This window comes from Nanorana parkeri, unplaced genomic scaffold, assembly GCF_000935625.1.
Source record: "Nanorana parkeri isolate BGI_ZX_2015 unplaced genomic scaffold, ASM93562v1 scaffold7, whole genome shotgun sequence".
NCBI classification, from domain to species: domain Eukaryota; kingdom Metazoa; phylum Chordata; class Amphibia; order Anura; family Dicroglossidae; genus Nanorana; species Nanorana parkeri.
In genome coordinates, this window is record NW_017306275.1 from 4,440,037 (window position 1) to 4,456,676 (window position 16,640).

Consider the following 16,640-nt stretch of genomic DNA (forward strand, 5'->3'; position numbering starts at 1 on the left):
AAAGGGAGAGAACCTTTCTTGGTTGGTTACCGCATCACCACTAGGGAATTTTCCACTTATTAGCTACAATCACTGGTGAGACATGTCCTCAGCATGGGCATAGACAGTAATAATAACCTGACAGAGGTTGCTGTATTGCGAGATGCCGTTAAGAAAGCAAAGGCATTACTAGCAGTGTTAATACAGTAGGTGGTTCCTATTTACCGTATATACTCGAGTATAAGCCGAGATTTTCAGCCCATTTTTTTTGCTGAAAAGTGCCCCCCTAGGCTTATACTTGAGTCAGCGTAATTTCTCCTTACTTACCTCGCCAAGCGTCGCGTAACTGCTGCGCCGGTGGGCGGCGCTCCGAGCGGGGTCATCTGGAAATATTCATGTAATTTTATTGGTATCTATCTACCAGTAGCTGCCTCATTTCCCACCCTCGGCTTATATTCGAGTCAATACTTTTTCCCAGTTTTTTGTGGTAAAATTAGGTACCTCGGCTTATATTCGGGACGGCTTATACTCGAGTATATACGGTATTTACAACAGAGTTCAGGACTGCTATGATCTGTTGACCCATCTTGTGACAATCTTGCCTGGCCACCTGTAGCCCATTCACATATGCCATTTTAGAACAGTCACAAGAAAAGTTTAAAGATTAAATTCCATAATCATTAAACAGGGATTTGACTTGCAAGAAAAATGGGCAGTAATCGGCACTAAAAAAAAGACATGGCAAAAAAGGTAAGAACATTACATACTTTCTAAAATTGCAACTTAAGAAAACTGTATAACACTGTATAACACCTGAATTATAAATGTATTCACACTTAGTTAGATATCTCTGCAGATCTGCTTTATACCTATATTCTATCACTCAGACCTCTGTTGTGGAGCCAAGTGAGAGTTATTTCTAGACAGATCAATTAAAATGTGAATCACTTTTCGCTGGTGTCAAATCAGATACAAATTCCATTAGGTGCAGAGTATTGGAGTGACAGATAATATATTGCTACACGGTAGACTCAGCAGATAGAAGCGCTGATGTCTGTGAAAAGGCCACAGTAGTTACCTTCCAATTTATTGATAGCAATACCTCTCTGCCAGGTATACTGCTGTATTCAGACTGCTGTTTTATTTCATTATTATCTTTAAATTAGTCTCAGGCCAGTAGAAACTCGATAAAGGATAAGAATGTTTATAGTAGCTGCCTGAAAAAAGACTTTAGAAGATAAGTAACATCTGACTTTTGTGTACCTACACAAGACTATGATAGATATGCAGACAATTAAGGATGGTCATAAGAGGACAGAACTTGGAGGTAACTACAGGATTTGCCTGTTTTAGAGCTTTTGCCAAGCACACAGAATGATTTAGATGGAATCGACTGGTGATCAGTTGCAAGAGATTATCCAGCATGCTCCATGTGCTACCAGACAGTTTACAGCTTAAGTTCAAAAATAAATATAACCCCACTGGCATTTGCATCATTAAAGTTAATGGAAAAGTTTACCTCTACAGTATATATAACAGTTAAGGCTTTCAACAGCTGGCAAAGTGTTTACACATCAATGCCGCTTTATAACATTAGGGGATGTATAGCTTTTTTATTGTGTTTGGTGCTAAAAAGTAAAAAACAAACAAAAATATATATTTATTTTATTTTAATCAGGTATAAATGAAATGTCGCAATATGAGTATTTTATATTATCCACCTGCAGATCTCAAGTCCTGTGCCAGAGTAGAAGCCCTCTGGAGTCTCTTTCAAAACCTACTGTGCTAACAATAGACTTGAATGAGTTAGGGAACAGAATTGCCTCCTTTTCTAATCAGCATTACCTTCTTAAAGTAGTAGTTTATGCTAATTATTTATATTATAATAGAAGTGCAGTTGTTAAATCAATGTGGCCTACATTTTTATTATGTCTCTCTTTTTTTAATTACTTTAAAGCTGTATTTCCCTATCAGAAGTCTCCTTTATGGTTCCTGTGCCCATTTGGTGGCACTGGTGTAAAACGGTGCTGATTCCTTTGCTTCTGGTGCTTCTGGTGCTTCTATGCTACGTGATAGAGCTGGAACAGATGACTGAGTATAGCATAGCACCAACCATAGCGTGCACTGTAGTATGTTTATTACTTAGTGAAATCCTACTGACTACCCACAATCATGCTGCTTTTGTTATCAGAAAGCCTAGTATTCTGCACATGATCTGCTTTTGTTGTTAGAAAGCCCAATGACATGGATGAACAAATGTTTGTTTATAAAATAAACATTTCTTTCTTTGTTCATTGAGGGACAGAGGGATTCAGAGACAGCTATACCGCCGGTTACAGGAGAATTTGGAAACTAGCAAACAAACAAAAAAAACTAGTGACCAGCCAGTTTAATCCCTCCGATCCCAGCATGCCGTAGATTTTGTGCTAGTGTCCTAGGAGGATGGACATCTTTTCTCTACTAGCCATTTATTTATGGTCAAGTAAAAAAAGATTTCAATGGACATTTCCCTACACACTACTAAAGCTGGTCTCCATATGCAGCTATCTAGATCAGGGTATCCTCAGGAATAGCTGTGGAGGCCTTAACCGGACCCTGCTGGACTGGACAATTGCAGCGGTAGCCTGGAATGTGTCTTAGGTCACTGTGTTCCACAATCTGGAGCTTTCTAGACTTGAGTGTACTCAGGGGTGTGGAAATTTTAAAAAAAATATTTGTCCAAGGACTAAAGGACAATCTACTTGTCCTATACAAAAAATAATTTGAACCAAAACCGTATATAACCATGCTAAAAAGCGCTTCTCATTGGTCAGTGCGGTCAGGTGACCACGCTGACCAACGCATGATCGCAATTTGCGACCAGAATTCGAAATCCATAGCGCAGGGCTGCGCTGGATGGCAGTATGGGGTACAGATAGTACACCCATACCGGCGGAGGGGAAGGACCATTCACTGGAAGGTAAGTATAGCAGGGGGGGAGAGTGGGCCAGACTTAAGCAGGGAATTCCATTTTCCCAAATTACTTGGGAAAGTGAACTTACCCTTTACTGCACATTGTGCATGTTAGAGATCACTGCTGCCTGGCTACCACAATATGGCACAGAGTGGAGTGGGTGCAGCACTCAGAGCAGATACACACAATGCCCATTCGCATGTAAGATGGTAGGGGCTATGGAGTTGGTTTTAATTAAAAAAACTTAACTTTTTTATTCTTTATTCAAATTTTTTTTTACTTCCACTTTTTTAACTTAACTTTATTGCTTTTGGAGTTGGCAGGTTCTCTTTATGAAGCCTGTCCTCCAGTACAGGACATTGAGCACAGTATTGTGCTTGATCTCCTGTGTAGCTGAGACAGGAAGGCTTTCTCCGGTCTGCTCCCCGCTCTCCATCCTGTAAGTTATTTGCTTGCACAGCCGCTCAGATCACTTGTACAAAACGCCTCCCCTGCTCTACATTTAGCCCGCAGCAGGGGTAAATGTAGAAAAAAACACTGCATGTCCCGGGCGTCGGGTGATAGGAATTCCACACCTCCGGTACTGTTTAGTGTACTGCAGAGCACTGTCTCGTTCCATAGCTGTACATCTACCAGATCATCAGGACCTTCTGTCTCAAGGACCAGTTTATCACAGTTGATGGCTTTAACGGCATGACTTCTGAAGCCTTTAGAGACAGGTGTATCTCTGAATTAAGGATTCCCACAGTGTTAAAGGCCAGGATGCCTACTTCCCACAAGGACTACCAGCCAACTTGGAAAGCATACTTCGGTACTAGGCTACTGTGTCTCCCAGATCTGCAAGGCCGTCACCTGGTCTTCTTTTCACACATTCTGCAGGGTTTAGCACGTGGATTTCCAGGCCTCATCTGATGCCTGCTTTGGACTTAAGGAACTTTAGGCACCACTATGAGCTTCAGACAGCCCTCATTTTTGTTGTTATGTGGTCCTGTTAGTGTTTTGTTGCTGTTGCCTACACCTCAGTTGGACAGCTTTTGGACATCGTAGTTGTCCCTGCCCTGAATGCTGTGTCCCTCAATTATTGAGAAAGAAAAATTGGGTTTTTGTACTTACAGTAAAAATTTATTTCTTGGAGTTCATTGACGGGCACAGGTCCCACCCATCTTTGTCTATGATCTTGCTCCTAGTTTTTATGTTCTCTAAAACTGAGGCATGCTGTAAGTGGGAGGAATTATACCGCCCGGTTGCTATTTTTTGTTTGCCAGTGTCCAAATCCTCCAGTAGGCAGCAGTATTACCCTGATTGTCTCTGAATCCTGTGTCCCTCAATGAACTCCAAGAAATAACTTTATTTTAAGTACATAAATCTGATTTTTATGCTATTCTCTTATGTCCCCTCAAAATATCAGTGTATGCTTCAACTGACTTTTTTTTAACCTGGAAAATCACATGGAATGAGACTGCCTGAAGAAGTGCAGTATGCTTGAGAGCTTACACTAAAATATATTGAGTAACCCAAATAAGAAGTATCATATGCTTAGACTTTCCTGCAGGTTAAGGCTTGCCATGGTAATGGGAATATCTGTGAAAGTACTGGAACATTTTCTCATAAACAAAGACTAAGTAGTACATCTCATTTTATGTAACAGCTGTGTATATTCATAGCTACCAGCATTGTTTTAAAAGCCTAATACATTTTGTATGACTAGTTTTTTAAAGAGAACTGGTGAATGGTCATTCATGTATCATACTATATTTCACATGGAATATGGCTAAAATACCAGTAAATCCCCACATTAAATGTAATTATATGTTGCCATTTGAAGAGATTAGTAGCAGCTTACTGAGGAGTTATACATGATGTCACACAATATTTTGGTGTATGTCATCTATTTTTGTTAATATAGCTTTTGAAAATGACAGAAAGACATGTTAAGGCATACCCTAGACATAGTTTGACAAACCTCTGTGTAAATAATTAAAAAATCTGATTTTATTGGGCCAGACCATCTGTGGCCTTTATTACTTTATCTTAGTGAACTCCTTGGACTGCCACTGAAGACTAAACAAGCCTGGGTTTGTGTAAATTTACACTCTCTGATAAATGTGCCTTATTTTCAGGAGCTTTAAACATTAATATGTTAAAGTAACTTTGTGCTAAGCAAAAATCAATTAAACTAATGGAGCTGCAATACAACAGTCACCAGCATATTGAACCAATGCCAAGTCTCTGAAAATCCTATGCAAATACAGACTTTCTAAAAGTCCCAACTGTACAGGGCTGAGCACATTCCTACATGACAGCTCTTGATCCTGACATGTGATTACTCAGACACCAAATTCTGCATTATACAGAGAGGGAAGGGATGTACTAGTTCTCGCTCACACCTGGAAGTACCAAATGTTTCACTGGGCTGGGTCAGAGTGAAGACCAGTAATACTGTAGGTGTAATGGTCAGGTGTCCACAAACGTTTGGCCTGAAACCTTTGGTGCACACTGCTTTTATAGAAGCTGAAGCCCATGTTAACAAGGCTGCATATGTTACACTGCTATAGAACTTCATTGTATTTTTGGGCTAAAATTAAAATAGAACCGAAGCCAAAACTTTAGTCCTGGATAGACTATGGGAGGGTTATAAACCCTGTCAGCTTCGTTTTTCCCACCTGTGTCCCATTGGGAAGATTTCCCTTCAATTCCTGTCTGATAGTTTCAACAGGACCTCCAAAGAAATCCCTAAAGAAAGGGAAATCCCCGGTGGTCATCGGGGTCATCAGTACTAGTGTCACCACTGGAAGATTTCCCATCTATTCCTGATCTAGTGATAACCCAAAATTTGGGATTTTCTTTCACTTTCAGTAATAGCAATCACCAAAATGAAAAAAAAGTTTTGGCTTCAGTTGCACCTTAATTAGTATTTTATTTAAGCTGCAATACTAATAATTGAACATTAAGTATAGGGATGTCCCAATACCGATACTAGTACCGTTATTGGGGCCGATACAGGGCATTTTCAGGAGTACTTGACCCGCATAGCCCCTCCCCCAGAACACCTCTCCACCAAACAGAGGCTCCGCTCTGACCTCTCTGGACGGAACGGAACGGAGTGTGACAGTATGGCGTGCGGTAAGTGTTCTGTGAAGTGTCTCTTCTCCGTGCTGGTGCTGGCTGCAGAGCTCTGTGTCCCTTTCACAGACCTCTGTAGCCAACACGAGAAGGGAGAAAAAACTGACTGTGAAATCCCCCGCTTGTATGTTAGCTGCTGCTCCTCCTCCGTCCTTCCGTGTCCTATCCTCTTCAGCTTAATGAAACTTTGCTTTTGGTAATATATCAAAATGTTTGAGATGTCCGTGCTCCTTATGTGTAATGCACTCATCAGCCGACGTAGACAGCAGTTTTCACTCTCAATGAAAGAAGAGAATGGCCGTTCAGTGTGCTCACGGGGGAGGAGAGGAGAGAAGCTGTAAATCTTTCCTTCACAGTCACACATAATGGACTTTGCCTTCTTTCATTGAGAGGGGAAACTTCTGTGTACTCTGGTGAGGGCATTATTAAACAAATAAGGAGCACAGACAACTGACACTGAGATATATCACCAAAAGCAAACAGTTTCATCAAGTGGAAAAGGAATGGACACTTGTAACAATAGCCAGCCTGCTATTGGATATTTTAAATTGCAATAGCCAATAGCAAGCTGGCTATTGTACCCACCCATTGCCTGCTGTCAATCAGCAGGGAGGACCTGATAGAGAACTTTGTCTTCCTTTGCTGATTGACAGCAGGCAGTGGGCGGGTACAATAGCCAACCTGCTATTGGCTATTGCAATTTAAAATATCCAATAGCAGACTGGCTATTGCTCCCAGCCACTGCCTGCTGTAATTACATTCAGTGAATCCAGTGAAGTGGAAAGGTGACACGAGGTCTAAAAGACCCCTAATGTCACCTTAAAGAGAACCTGTCACCTCCAATGCACGCAGCCCTGGTGATAAACTGCCCTAAAATCATTAGTCTATTGTTTTAGAAAAAATGTCACATGGCCCTTTAAGAAAAAGTATCGGTAATTGGTATCGGCAAGTACATGAGAGACAGTACTTGTACTTGGTCTTGAAAAAGTGGTATCGGGACATCCCTAATTAAGTAAATACTGTATGTTTGCTGTTTCATTTTGTAGGCTACTGAAAATCATCGCCTTCTTGCTGCATTTAAGGGCTTAGTGGATGATTTCCGATTTGAGCTGCGGGATGAAGCCACAGACAAACATGAGAGTCAGCAGTTATATGCAGAAGATAAAGCTACTTGGGAGATTGAAGAGACAGAACTAAGATGTCGCCTGGAGCAGGTAACCTAGGAAAAAAAACTGCCCTTTTAAATTTAAAAACACACTGGTTGACTTTTCTCACCAAAATGTATTGCATGCTCAGTATTTAACCAATAACTGTGAAGTGAATTAACACTTTACAACAATTTATTTAATCTTTTAGAAAATGAATGTTTATAATTTTCAGAACAATAGTCACATTTATTTAATCACTGTTTCAGATGGTAATGGGAAATTTGTAAACATCCAGCAGTGCAGGAATATAGACATCAGCATATCACACCAAGACACTATACACTGACAGGTTCAGTCACTAGGTTACTACATTGTCATTCTTCTGGGATCACTTCTTAAAGGAGAACTCTGTGTAAAAAATGTATTAGCCCTTGCAGTGGGGCTACCCCTACACTACAAATGTTAGGTGATCGTTTTTGGCTAGGGTCAAAAATAACAAAGTTATACTCACCCGATTTTCCAAGCCAGCAAGCTGTGACAGCGATCCCTCCAGCCTTTCTCCTTCTCCACGGCAGCAATGGTATGTCCCTCCGCATCCTCATGTCCTATACATTGTGTATAGAACCTAATGACTCAGGGACCTTAGACTGCTGCAGTGGACAGGGAACAAGGCCCTGGGTGCTGGTCTAAGAGCAAGTCAGCTCAGAGAATCAGATGAGTATAAACTTACTATTTTTACCCAAGGCAAAAACAAGCACTTAACCCTCACGGGGGGGGGGGGGGGGGTAGCCCCCTGTAGCCCCACTGCATGGTGGATAACCATTTTTACCTGGAGTTCTGCTTTGAAGGAGGATTGTGGGAGAGTAAAACATACTCTTCCTAATGCTTAGAGCTGGCTTGGGACACTGCAGCTGCCACGTGCTGGTTCTAAGTCTGATCGGTCAGCTATTGGTCTCTGCTACCAGTGGAGAGCAGTGACTGTCAGTACTTTGTCAGGATACTTCCTGACCGCTGCACAGCTCTGCCCTGGCAGAGGTCAGTGGGCTGAGTTTACCTCATGGCAGTTTTCACTTTGAAATGTTCAATTCACAAAAAGGCCAGCAACCCTTGATCAGCTGATCAAGGGTTGCTGGGCGGAAGGGTGCTGAAAGTGGCACCCGGTGTGCGATTTTCGGCCAGTTCATTTGCACCGTGTATACCCTACTTTACCCTTTTCTCTTGCTCTTGTGACAACTGTATAATTTTGGATTTCCCTTCATCTTATGTCTCGGTGACAATGGCCACCAGGGCAGAAAGGGAGAATCTCCCCATTGAGGACATAAGCAGTAATAAAAACTTGACAAGAGTTCCACTACTTCTCTACTCTTATCCCAACATAAGCTGGGTATACACAGTTAGAGTTTTATCAGAAAACAGTTGTTTTAAGAACGTTTGTTCCATTCTCTAATCGGTAAAAAATTGGGGTTAAATCACTGATCTATTTAAACCACAGTGATGAAAAAATTGAAGCAAGATGGAATATTTTTCTCCATTCATTCCAAAATTAAATGTTAAAATGAAATGAAATTTTGAATGAAATTCTACAAATCTCTGATGGCATTATTGAAGGTTCTGATGAGATCTTTCATACAAATGGTTCAAACGGAATTCTAACTGTGTATACTCAGCTTTAGTTGGAGATTTATACAGGATGACACCTACTTACAGTATGACTTTTGAAATGAAATGAAGAAAACTATTGAACTATAGCCAGTGGTTTCTTTGTTTGTTTGGAAAAGTAGCCATGAGAAAAAGAAACAAACTTGTAAACCTTCTGTGTGAGTAATGTAAATCTGTACCAATAAGGATCTAATCTCTGGCTGCCTGAACGAATGTGCCCAGAGGGAAAAGATTAGTGAGACAGAGCAAGATTAAATAGAGATTACAATAGAGATTAACCTCATTTCTCTGCTTCAAACCAAAGTGCACTATACTAAATAAATCCTTTCAAAAAGGCTTGTACTGTATATGGTAACATGCAATCTCTAGACTGTAATTACATGAATTTGAAGGTGATTCTGGGGTCTTGTATCTTAAAGTGTATTTCCACTTTTGCAGTCAAATGAGAGAAAACCCCTCGATATGTCTGGTATGTGATCCTATTCACACAGCATAAAGAAAAATAGTGAAAAAAATATTTCTTACCTTTAAGATGTTTTGTTAAAGCAGGCAAGATGGGCCGATTCCAGGTTTTTCTCAGCACCTTCACGGAGATCTGTCCTATTGGAGAGGCTTAGGACTGAAATCTAAGGATTGTTTTTCTCATTCACTTAATTAACATACAATGGACAAACCAGAAATGTTGACCCTTAAACCCCTAACCCAAGTAAAAGCAGTTTAAACTGATAGAACCATTTTTTTTAGCTTATGCTATGTGAATGGGATCATGCAACAAATATAAATTGTGTTATTCCAATTTGGCAGCAAAAGTGGAAATACTATATATATATATATATACAGTGTGTGTGTGTGTGTGTGTGTGTGTGTATATATATATATAATGTAGCGAGAGAGATCAGGTGGTATAATAATCAGCTATCCACACAAGTACTGTTGGAATGGCTCCTAGTGGGCATTTTACTTTGGCATTTCTATGTATATATGTGGAAAAAAGATTAGCAGCATCACTTCACTATCTGGAACGACCGTTTCATGCCAACGCTGATCTCTAATTTGATGTTTGGATTATAAAACTGTTTCCAGGCGTTCACTGAGACAGACATTGCGTCTACTTGGTGTGATATCACATTTCCTGCTTTTTAGCATTTGTAGTGTTCACTGTGAAGTCATTTTTCCTTTTTAATTGAGAGAACATGTGCCATGAATATTATAGTGACATTCTGTAAGTGTGCTCTTAAAAAATCTGCTTCATATATTTAGAGAACACTTATTGCAGTACTGAGGGAGATCTGTAAGATTATATAAGGTTTGATGTTCCAGAGAAAATGTTGCATTATTTATTTTCAGTATTCTTGCAAATTTTTAACTTAGATGCCCAATATAATATACTGTATTTATAATAATAAATCTAATAGTCATCCTATTTCAGAGTTTTACAGATACCAATCACAACAGTTCCTTCCACCAACGTAGGGCAACAGTAATATCAGACTATGCAATTCAATGGCTCTATGCACAGCTATTGATTGCTTATAGAGAAGTAGCTGATGTGACCATTGTCTGTGTCATTGGTCAAACCACAAACGCCACTTTCAAATATAAACATGCAGTTTTTATCTTTTCTTTGGGCATCTAGAATCTGCTCAATAATTGTAGAGGAGAAAGATAGTAATGTAATAGGGTCACTTTAAAGCCCTTTCAGGTAAAGCCACATCGAGTAGTAAAGCCTGTCCCCTACCAACGTGGTGCGGAAAAGGACCATTGCTCTCTGTTGGAAGCAGTGGTCTATCTTCAGAGGTCCCACATGCCCAATACTGATTCAGAGCTAGAGGTCTTCAATCAGTAAAACAAAAAAAAGTAAATTTTTTTGGATTGCATTATTTGCTTCTTTTTTGGTTTCTGCCTGGTTACTACTACCCGTTTCCACAATCACATGTGAACCTCAGTGAAGATAAGATAACCACCTGTCAGGTCCAAGGAGAGCCTAGAAGTACTAGTGGAGTGTAAAACTGGAGGACAGTAGAGATTGCAAGGTATCTGAGGCTTGGAAGGCAAACACTTGTTACATTATTAACATACACAAACATAGACCTGGATGAAAGTCAAGTATGAAAGTTTAGTGACTGACTGTCCAAAAAGGTGATGGTGGTAGTTTGAAAAGTTTGAGTACAGTGATTGCATTGTACCTGGATTGGCATGGTGACATAAACCATATGTGTAGTTTTGTTGATGAAGAATTTGGACATTCATGCGCTGTAGTGCAGCTTTCTATATAATAAGCAATATAGACAGCATCTGCCAGCACTGCTCAATGCCCCTTCAAAATCGTATGGAGCTGCCGAAGGGGGGTCAGATAATATGTGCACACCTGATATGTCAACCTCCTTGGTCAGTGAGTGGCTTGGAATCTCTACAACAACCATAATTTTGTACTTGCCTCATGCCCCTTATTTGGTAACCGTTAAAGTGTATGTTAGTATAAGTTCACTTATGTTTTGTCCCTATAAAGAACTCCAAGTACAGAAAAATACTTGTTGATCTCTGTAAATATACACTCTGCTCCTTATTTCTTGTTGTGAGCTCACACCACAGTGCCTCTCCTGTTCTTAAATGGCAAGAAATGAATTCAGCCCTGCCCAGTTGTCTTCTGATGAACTACCGAATCCCACACCCTATTTACCTCTGCAACATGGGGTAAGGTGTTTTGTAGTCCAAAAGCTGGGTGGGAACATGAAGTGTGCAGAGGAACCCGGGATAGCTGTCCATTTGTGACAGGATCAATAGGTTGTTTTTTTGTACTTTTAAAACAGATATAACAAAACGCTTTCCCTTGTATATTCAGTAGACCAAAAGAGAGTAAATAAGTTCCTTTTTAAGGTTTAGGTCGGGGGTGGGGAACCTCCGACCCTCCAGCTGTGGTGAAACGACAAATCCCATGGGCATTGCAAGATTCTCACAGCCACAGGCATGACTCCCAGAGATGGATGCATCATGGGATTTGTAGTTTCACCACATCTGGAAGGCCGGAGGTTCCCCACCTTGTTTATATATACTTAAAGTCACAGCTGAGTATTATGTTCCAGTCCTATAGTTGTGCTAAGCCTGTTGATCATATTTTTGTGGCTGTGTGATTCTTTTAGTCTCTTTTCTTATCCTGTATTTGGGGATATTTCTTTTTAATCTCGTCACGTATGCTCTTGTGAGTGTAGTTTTTGCCTGCTGATCATATGTCTATACATTTCTACAGCCCTGGTAGTTTTTCTGTGGTTTACAGTCATCACTCCTTTCCTTTTAATGTGTTGCCCATTGAAAAGGCATAATGAAACATTGCTTGTTACAATAATAGCACCCCAAATTTACCAAAATAGACCTATTCAAGAATAGTGGAGAGTTCCAGTACCTTGTGGCACAAATGAGCTTGATAAAAGGAATTTCTTTTGAGAGAAAACACTTTGTGTCCCATTTATACCTGTAAAATGGATTTATTTTTCTATTTGGTTGGTGCAGGATCTGCATGTGTTTCATGAATGGATAAGAGGTGGGTGTAGGACGTTGGTAGCAGTTAGACGTTACATAAACTCCTACTCCTGGGATCCCTGCACTTCCTATTTGACACTAGAGGTGCAAAAGTGTCAGCACCCGGTTTGTTGTTTTAGGACAATGTCACCCTTGACACCCGTGTTTTGTTTCCAACTTTATTTTCATACTGAGGATGCAGATGCATAATGTGACTACAATGTATTTGCAGATATTTATAGCTTGGCCTTGGGAATGTATACAGAATGTTGGGATGAATCTTAAGTTCTTCCTATACAGTTATAGAGCAGTGGCAATTATGTTTCTAATTACTCTGCTACATGCAGTAAGATAAAATATATAAACCCTAAGTGAAGGTGATTTAGTTTGCTATAGTACCTATGCATCAGAAACAATGGCCTTTTTTTATTTTCATACAATACTTGTTATTTTCATTCATTGTTGCTTCCTAGATGACCTCCTTCATCCACCTTGCAGCTATTTCTTGTCTACATGCATGCACTCCAGCAATGGCTGCATGGCATTTCTCAGGGCAGGTTTCCTGGTGCTGACACCAGTGGATCATGCTTGCATAATCTGTGTAGAAACGGCCTCTTGTAGTCTTCAACAGAAGCCTGTGTGACAAGGTGACATGCAGAATGAACACTTAGGTATAGGAGATAGGAACATAACGTTCTTACCCTATAAGACAGTATGTCTAATTAAGGACCTTCAGAGCAGAATCACCCGGCTTTATTATTTTGAAAACGACTTATCTTAACATGTTAAATCTTCTACGACATTTTAGTTATTGTGTTCTCATATACTTAAAAACCCAATTCTGGGCTCATCCTCCAGTTGTGATCCTTGTGTATTTTTTGCCCGTATAATTCCTCCCTTTTTCAGAAGATTTCTGGCCGATCACATGACATGAGGGGTTCTCTTCCTCTTCAGGTAACCTCCATGGCACCTTGCACTGAGAGGTTGTCCTCAGTCTTCCGGGTTGAATGGGCATCATTCAACCCAGAGGACCAAAGACATTTAGTGGCAGAAGGTTATTGCTGCGAAAGACAGAACTTGAGAGGAGGTGAGCTTTGCAGTCACAGCTGAATTTTTTTTATTACCTCCAGGAGGACCTTATATAAAAAAAAGAAACTTTACTCCATTATTGGACTTTAAGCTCTAAAAATGGACATGTGAACTATGGAACAGTTTCTTAAAATGTTTTAGATGGTATTTGGAGTATATATGTATTATATGTATTCAGAAAACATACTTGAGACATGATAACATGAGGACTACAGTTTTGTGTATTTGTGTCTCTTTTCCTTTTGCAGTATGAAGTGAGGAGGCCTAAAGTGCCGGGAGACTTGAGCCCCAGTGAGGTTCAGGTATCTAACAGTCAGGAGCGAGAGGAGCACAAGAAGTTGCTTTCCGAGAGCCACCGTTTGGTCATGGACCTCCACAGGCAGGTACAGCAGAGTGAAAAGAACTGGAGTCGGGAGAAGGGAGACCTGCTCGATCGATTTGAAAGGGAAAAACGTGACTGGGAAAAGCAAAGAAAGGAATTCCTCAGGAAAATAGAGCAGGTACTAAATATAATATCTTTATAGTGGTCAATGAAGTTACTGAGCTTGGAAACCTTTGAAGGAAACAGAAGCATTCTTGTTTTTTTCTATCCAAAGCAGTTCTTGTGTGCAGACCTCTACATGATGAGCACTGCTAAGTTATATTCCCTTCACAATACAGCCATGCCGTGTTTTGTGCATAATGGAAAGAAACTGTCCTGGTGGGGATTCACTCTACTTGGATCCCCAAAAGATTTTTCTAGTCACTTGACTCAATCCCAATAATATATGTGTATTGGCTGTTGTGAAATGCAATAATAATGAAGAATAGAAAATGTGTCTTATTTTTCCTGAACTTGCTTAGCATTTGTGTTTTACTTTTGCAGCTTCAAAGGGAATCAAGTCCTCGGAGAAAAGATAGCTTCCTTGCTGACCAAAGTGATGATGGTGATGGGGAATATTCAGCCAAGGCTGTGCTGCATTTGCATGGAGCTAGGTCATTTTCTGACTCTGATGATATGCAGTTTGAGGAACAGTTACTGCCTAAGCTGAAGGGGTCCGATCGCTGTACTGGTTCTGAGAATCTCTTTCTTGATGCACTTTCGCTGGATTCTGTTGATGAGTCTGATTTAACTCAGCCCTGCAAGTTGGAGCGTGATAAGTTCTCCGCTGAGGTAATGTGCCTTTTCTGTTGCTGCCCCATGTTTGAGCACACTATATATGATTCTGAGTCTTGCACTTCAGCAAAAGGATTGTAACTAAAATGGGCAATTGCCTACTGGAGTAACAGAATGTAACTTATGGTAATGCCTGAATCCTGTCTGTTTTTTATTCATCATGTGACCACAGAACAATCAAGTCTTCGTGAATGAACTCTTCATCTGAGATTTTATTTTAAGAAATGTTATGTTTTTACTTCTATTACTAATAACTTTATAAAAATCTGTTTCCAGTGCTTTTATTTAGATTAGAAAATAACATAAAGTTGTTATGTTTGTTTTGTATAGAGTTGGGAAGGGGTAGAACGTATGTCAGATTTTTGGTGTAGTGCCCCCAAGAGGTAGATGCAGACTTTCAATGAGTCCTGGTGACCATTATCACAAAGAGTGAAAGAATGTCAGCAGAACCAAAATAGAGGAGAAATCTTCCAATGGTGACGCTTGTTCCAGTAAATGCTTAAGAGGTCATTTCCCCTATTTTAAAGAGATTACCTCTTATGTACTGTTGTGCTTATGAAAGAAGAGGTTGAGGTCATTTGCCCCAACATTACACAGATGGCAAAAAACCTGACACAAGTTGTACCGTTCCCTACTCTATCCAAAACTAAAAAATATTTTGCTTTAGATTCATGTGCGTATCTTTCTGTAGTTTTACATCAGTATATGTAGGTAAACTACAATACCAAAAGTGCATTCTGAATTGCCCACCTTCCTCATGTAGTATAGGTTTTTTAAAAGACACACACTCATTGAGCTGCTAGCCTGGTAATCTCCATGAAGAGGAGACATGCTTTTGCAGTCTTAAAACCATATTTTCTATGAGTAAAGGATGATTAATTAAAGGGGACCTGTCATCCACACAACAACATACCATACTGGTAAAACCTGTACCTAGTATTGGGCACATCCAACACAATAAAACACAGAGATGTTGGAGAGGAACAAATAATAGACTATAGCTGATGCATTAAGGTTACGTAATGTGGTTGCTTGTTTGCCATTTTTTTTCTTCTGATAAAAGTACTTTAACAGATGGTCTGTGCTAGTAATACGAATCACCTCTGTGATAGCAGAAATCGCTGGTAGAAAGTAAACAGATATCAATTTAAATCTTAAATGGCACTACAAATATACCACGCACTGGAGTGTTTTAATTGTGGATGTTGTGACAGAATTTATCTTTCCATGTGTAAAAATTGGTCCATTCTCATTCTAATCCATGTAGTCACACATTGTCTGTAATGGCGAATATTATGGTATTTTCATTCATTTACATTTAGATTTACCATTGTTGTGTATAATTGTACAGTATTTCAGTTATTTGTGCATTATGTGCCTGTTGACATTATATTATGTGTTGATGTGCTTTGTAGTCCCACAGGTTATGTACAACAATGTATGGTGCTGTCTTAATGAAAAATAAATAGTTAACAATAGGAATGCACCGATATATCGGCCGCCGAAACATATCGGTCGAAAATGGCCCTTTTGGCTCAATGCCGAAAGTGCAATTTTCCTGCCGATACATTGGCGCATCCCTGCTTTCTTTCCTCCCCGCTGGGCGCTGCTCTGTGTCCCAGCGGGGAGGAGAGAAAGTGTGATGGCCGGCCGAGTGCTGCGGGAGGAGAGCGCAGTGAGCGGCCGGCGTCTCTCCTGCCACACCGCTCAGCCTCCTATCACAGTCCGGGAGAGCTGTGTGTGGGCGGAGACAGCCCGTGCAGTCACAGGAGGCTGAGCTCTTCTCCGTGCACCACTCGCTCAGCCTCCTGTGACAGCGTGTCAGAGAGGAGAGCCAATGGAAGCACTCAGGGATCATTGATCGCTGAGTGTTTGTAGATAATTGAGGACATGGTTTGTTTACTATATCTTCAATTATGAATGTATGGGAAGTGATCTACATCACCTCCTGTTCATTCATAATTGTAGTTATAGTAAACACACAATGTTCTCAAGTTATGAATGAACAGGAACACTC

General features: G+C 40.3%; 1 protein-coding gene across 5 annotated transcripts in view; it reads left to right on the forward strand.

Moving 5' to 3' along the window:
• The window catches only part of MTCL1 (microtubule crosslinking factor 1), a 130,816-nt gene that overhangs the window by 96,886 nt on the left and 17,290 nt on the right, over nt 1-16,640 (forward strand). For all 5 annotated transcript variants that reach the window (XM_018553542.1, XM_018553550.1, XM_018553557.1 and 2 more), the window contains 3 exons: nt 7,102-7,269; nt 13,716-13,967; nt 14,333-14,620. In XM_018553542.1, coding sequence (XP_018409044.1) covers nt 7,102-7,269; nt 13,716-13,967; nt 14,333-14,620 — 708 coding nt within the window. The remainder of the gene's footprint in view (nt 1-7,101; nt 7,270-13,715; nt 13,968-14,332; nt 14,621-16,640) is intronic.